Source organism: Pinus tabuliformis, chromosome 3_1 (genome assembly GCF_031772625.1).
Source record: "Pinus tabuliformis cultivar Carrire ecotype Pingquan chromosome 3_1, CPIR1, whole genome shotgun sequence".
NCBI classification, from domain to species: Eukaryota; Viridiplantae; Streptophyta; class Pinopsida; order Pinales; family Pinaceae; genus Pinus; species Pinus tabuliformis.
In genome coordinates this window covers 718,725,932-718,731,494 of record NC_142301.1, presented here as the reverse complement: position 1 = coordinate 718,731,494, position 5,563 = coordinate 718,725,932, and the positions used below count along the sequence as shown (strand labels likewise).

Here is a 5,563-nt window from a genome sequence, read left to right as displayed (position 1 = left end):
GGAAAGAATCGAGTTTGACAATCCAAAGACCATGGATGAAGTAATACGTAAAGCCAGGATTTGTTACCAGCAAAGCAAACAAAAGGGAGAAATCCCGGGTAAAAAATGGAATGATAAGAGAAGTAGCAAAATGACTATAAACAACAAAAGGAATCGTGGTAGTGGTAACAAGAGTTTCGCCAAGGGACAGAACATCAGAAATTTACAGAAGAATTCACTCAGATCAAAGCCTACTAATGAGTCCAGAATCAGTGAACAGCCGAGAAAGATGGACAGTGAAGAGACAACAAGACCTGCGGTGCAATGTTGGGGCTGCGGTGGGCCTCATTACATTAAAAACTACCCTCAACTAAAGGGAACCGAATAAGTTTCCCAGATCCATGAAGAATCTACAGTCGGTGACGTAGGACGAAGTTTACCAAGGATTAATGCTACTTTGGAAGATCGTCAGGCGGAGTACCAGCCGACCATGGTGGAATTTGAATGTAAGATCTCAGACTTTGTTGTAACAATTTTAATTGATCCTGGAGCTACATTAAGTTATATTAATCCTAAGGTTGTGGAGCAATGTGGATTGCAACCGATTAAATTTAAGGACCCTTGGCTAGTACAGCTGGCTACAGGGGCAAAGAGACGAGTGCTTGCTAAATTTAATGGTTGCCCTTTCAGGATAGTCGGACAGCTAGTGATGGCAGATTTAAATGTGCTTCCTCTTGGATCGTATGATGTACTAATTGGTATGGACTGGTTAGAAAAACACTGGTCCATAGTTAACTGTAAAAAAAAAACCATTTGCTTTAGGGATGAGCTTGGGGCAAGGCAGGAGTTGCAAGGAATTAGGCGACCCATACAAATTCGGCCAATAACCGCCTCTCAGTTAGCGAAATGCATTAGGAAGGGATGTCAGATTTATGCCATCCAAGTGGGTTATGCTGACTCGAAAAATAAAACAGCCCTATTGGAAAACATTCTGGTGATTCAAGAATTTGCTGATGTGTTTCCGGAAGAGATTCCCGGGCTGCCACCTAAAAGGGACATAGACTTTACTATCAAATTAATGCCAGGGGCAGCCTTGGGATCTTGAGCACCCTACAGAATGAGCACACCAGAATTGACGGAGCTAAAGATGTAGTTACAGGAGCTGTTGGACAAAAACTACATTCGCCCCAGTGTGTCTCCCTAGGGAGCCCTGGTATTGTTCGTTAAGAAAAAAGACGGGACCCTTCGCATGTGTATGGACTATCGTCAATTGAACAAATTGACAATCAAGAATAAGTATCCTCTACCCCGTATTGATGAACTTTTCGATCAGGTAAAAGGGGTAGCGGTATTCTCTAAGATTGATTTGCGATCAGGCTATCACCAAATCAGGATCAAAGAAGAAGACATAGCTAAAACTACTTTTAGAATGCGATATGGTCATTATGAGTTTGTGGTGTTACCCTTTGGGTTAACTAACGCCCCCGCAACCTTTATGTGTTTAATGAACAACATATTCCATCAGTATCTGGATAAATTTGTGCTGATTTTCATTGATGATATACTGATCTATTCCCGAACTATGGAAGAACATAAGGAGCATCTCAGATTGGTACTACAAACCCTCCGAGAACACTAGTTATATGCCAAGTTCAGCAAGTGTGAGTTCTTTAAGGAACAAATACAATATTTGGGACATATAATCACTAAAGAAGGGATCGCGGTGGATCCCGAAAAGATAAGGACAATAATGGAGTGGCTAGTACCTAAGGATGTGGCGGACATCAGATCATTCATGGGATTAGCCGGTTACTACAGATGGTTTGTAGAAGGACTCTCGAGAGTATCTTATCCTATCACAACTTTATAGAAGAATGGTAGAACTTTTAAATGGACCCCAGAATGCCAAAAGATTTTTGAGCAACTTAAGCATCTACTCACCACCGTACATGTTCTAAGCATAACTGATCCTAGTAAGGAATATGTGGTGTGCACAGATGCAAGCAAGGAAGGGGTAGGAGGTGTGTTGATGCAAGAAGGGAAGGTAATTGCTTACGAGTCAAGGAAATTAAAAGAACATGAACAGAAATATTCCGCTTACGATTTGGAGTTGGCAGCTATCATCCACGCCTAAAACATATGGCAACATTATCTTATGGGAAGAAAATTTTTATTGTTGACGGATCACCATAGTCTGATCAACTATTTTAGCCAACCCACCTTAAATGCTAGGCAAGCACGATGGGTGGATTTCCTAAGTGGTTTTGATTTCGAGATCAAGTATTTGAAAGGGAAAGAGAATCGGGTGGCGGATGCTCTAAGTCGAAAAATACAATGTTTGTACGAGATCTCTTGTAGTGAGGGAAAAAGCACCTTCGAAGGTATGATTAAAAAGGCAGCAGAAGAAGACATCACATATCAGCAATTAAAACATCAAGTACAATAGTCAACTAGCAAGGAAAACCAGCAAGGTTATACTATGGATGTTGCTGGAATGCTATATTACAAGAGAAGGTTGCATGTGTCTAACCAAAACAGCGTTAAGAATCTAATTTTGGATGAATTTCATAGAAGTCATTATGTTGGGCACCCGGGGTATCAAAAAATGATCACTGCACTTCGAAAAGAATATTACTAGCCGGGTATGAAGAAGGATGTGACTGAGTATTTGGCACAGTGTTTGGAGTGCCAACAAATTAAGGTAGAACATCAACACCTGACGGGGTTATTGCAACCATTACCCATTCCAGAATGGAAGTGGGAAACCATTTCTATGGACTTCATAACAGGGTTGCCTAAGACAAGGAAAAATAATGACTCCATCATGGTGGTGGTAGACAAATTGAGTAAAGCAGCACATTTTATACCTGTGCAATCCACTTACAGAGTTGTATAGATTGCCCATATTTTTATGCAGAACATATTTATATTGCATGGGCTACCAAGGACAATAGTTTCAGACCGTGATGTGAAATTCACATCGGTCTTTTGGAAAACATTATTTGCAGAATTAGGGACACAGCTGAATTTCAGTACAACGTATCACCCCCAGACTGACGGTCAAACAGAACGGGTAAACCAGGTGGTGGAAGACATGTTAAGGGCATATGTAATGCAACAACCAACTAAGTGGGAGGAGTATCTGCACTTGGTTGAGTTTGCATACAATAACGGCTATCATACTTCATTGCAAATGAACCCTTTTGAAATTTTGTACGGGCAGAAGTGTTGCACACCCCCAAGTTGTGGTGGACCAAAAGACAAATTGATGTTAGGGTCGAAAATGCTTAAGGAAATGGAGGAAATGGCTAAGAAAGTACGGTTTAATTTAAAAGCCGCTCAGAATAGGCAAAAGAACTTTGTTGACTAGAAGAGGAGGTTGAAAGAGTACAAAGTCGGTGATCATTTGTATGTGAGAATTCAAGCAAAAAGGAGCACATTGCAATGGAGCGGGTGCACCATGTTGGCACCTCGATATTGTGGACCATTCGAGGTCTTAGCAAGAATTGGGTCGGTGGCTTACCAGTGCGCCTTGCCAAGTCACATACGAGTCCACAATTTCCTTCATGTCTCAGTATTAAAAAAATATGTTTATGATCCTTAACATGTAATCAGATAGCAGGATATACAGGTGAGAATTATCTCTGATAGATCAATCTAAAAGTTTTCTTTTTCAAGAAACTGATTTAGAATGTTGCATGTTGCAAGTCAAACCGGAAGGAGAAATCTTGGTCGAACCGCTGAACATTCTCGACTGGAGAGAAGTACTGCTACAGAAGCGAGCTATTACCCACGTTAAAGTGCAGTGGCAACACTTTGGGCCTGATGAGGCCATTTGGGAGGATGAAGAATTCATGAAACAGACTTATTCAACATTGTTCATAACTGAAAGACATCAGGACGATGTATAATTTCAGGAGGGGGAGATGTAATACCCCCAGAATATTGTAAATATTTAGTTAAAAAGAAAAACAAACTGAAGGATGATGGTTATTATCTGTTGTATAAATTAACATTTTGTTATTAGTGAATAAAAATGAGAAATGATTTCCTAGTAACAGGGATATCATGTAACTTCTGAGGAGGGAGGTTAATGTTAAAATAAAACAGTTGCAAACCCTAACTACCCCCCAATCGTGGATGGCTTCTAGGAAAAGGAAGGGAAGGGGGGGAACTGTGTTGTAGAGGATAGACAGTAAGGAAGGGTAAAGAGCTTACCATGTTTGGTGATGATCAGATGGTAAGGACGCAGAGCGCAAGCAACTTGTAAAGATTGATTGTCTTTGAGTAAGCTAGGGGGGAGATTTTGTCTCGAATGACAATCTCATGGTCGAGTGGATGGCTAGCTGCAGAAAGCAGAGGTGACTTTTTTCTTGGAGTTACTTATTGGAAGAAAACACAGGTATGAAGCATTAACCGAGACTGTATCAATACCTGAATTGAAATAGAAGAATTTATTTCTGTGAGCCTCAGTTTTCTTAGGATTATATTCAAATTAGAGACGCAGTGAACCCGATGACTCTATATAATTAGGATCTTTAGACTCTGGAAGGGTAATAGTAGGGGCAAGTCACTAAGAAGAGGGTTTATCTCAGTGTAGAGTTTAAATATAACTTTCTCTGCATTCTATACCTATTTTGGATTGGGAAATGAGATTCACATTAGCCAACATTAGTGTTATCAACAATTGTTAGGAAGCAGACATAATGATTTTGTGACAAAAGGAGAGTATACAGCTATTTAAAATAGTACCATGCAATGGTGAACAAACGAAATAACATTGTCTGAATTAATAAACTATAATAAAACAATGTTGTAGGAAAACTGTGCACATTAGAGACAGACCTATGAAAATAGAAACTACTCTTTCTTTAAAATTCATTCAATTGCTAATACTGGATGGCACTTGCCGCATTCCATGACTAAGCAATTAATAGAAATAAAGAAAACGGAGTTTACTGCCAAGCATGTCTTTCTCAATGTTAACAAAAATATGGATAGAGCCACTACCGTGCGCTGTAGCCGTCGACAGAACTGTAGTGCAGTAGGTAGGTTGTCCCATGAGCAGGGTTTGAGCCTCGAATAGGCAAGACTGTAACCCTCAGTTGGGTCCAGACCGAAAACCCTCCCGTATTGCAACCCTCCATTGTTAAAAAAAAACAAATAAAGAAATAAATAGAGCATCAGGGCTGTCGGGAGAAGATTTAAGGTTGCATTCCGAGGGCAAGGTCACGGACCTTCCCCATCAGAATGCGCGTGACAGTGGAAACAGGTCCAAACCCAAGTGCCGAACACGTAGTGTACCCAAACAAAAGACTGTGCATTTATATAAATGGTAAATAAATTACATTACAGAGTCAAGCGTTGGCCGTGACCAAGGCTCCATGGAAGAGAAACTACATATAAATATCCATCGTAGGCAAGTCTGAGGAGTGAACAGTCTAAAGACATAAATTAAATAAAACGACTGTTTCTAATTTTACCACCAAACCCTCACAGTAGCACATTTCAACAGTAAAGAGAGAATGATGCCGCAATATAAATAAGCACAACAGTGCTATAAGATAGACCCACCACAATGGCC

The 5,563-nt window shown here is 40.3% G+C and overlaps 1 protein-coding gene across 1 annotated transcript; it reads left to right on the top strand.

Moving 5' to 3' along the window:
* Window positions 1-469: 469 nt before the first annotated feature.
* Window positions 470-1,084, top strand: LOC149189294 (uncharacterized). The gene is made up of 2 exons (XM_089410184.1): window positions 470-720; window positions 802-1,084. Exons 1-2 carry the CDS (start codon window positions 470-472, stop codon window positions 1,082-1,084), a joined length of 534 nt encoding a protein of 177 aa, XP_089266310.1.
* The last annotated feature ends 4,479 nt before the right edge of the window (window positions 1,085-5,563 follow it).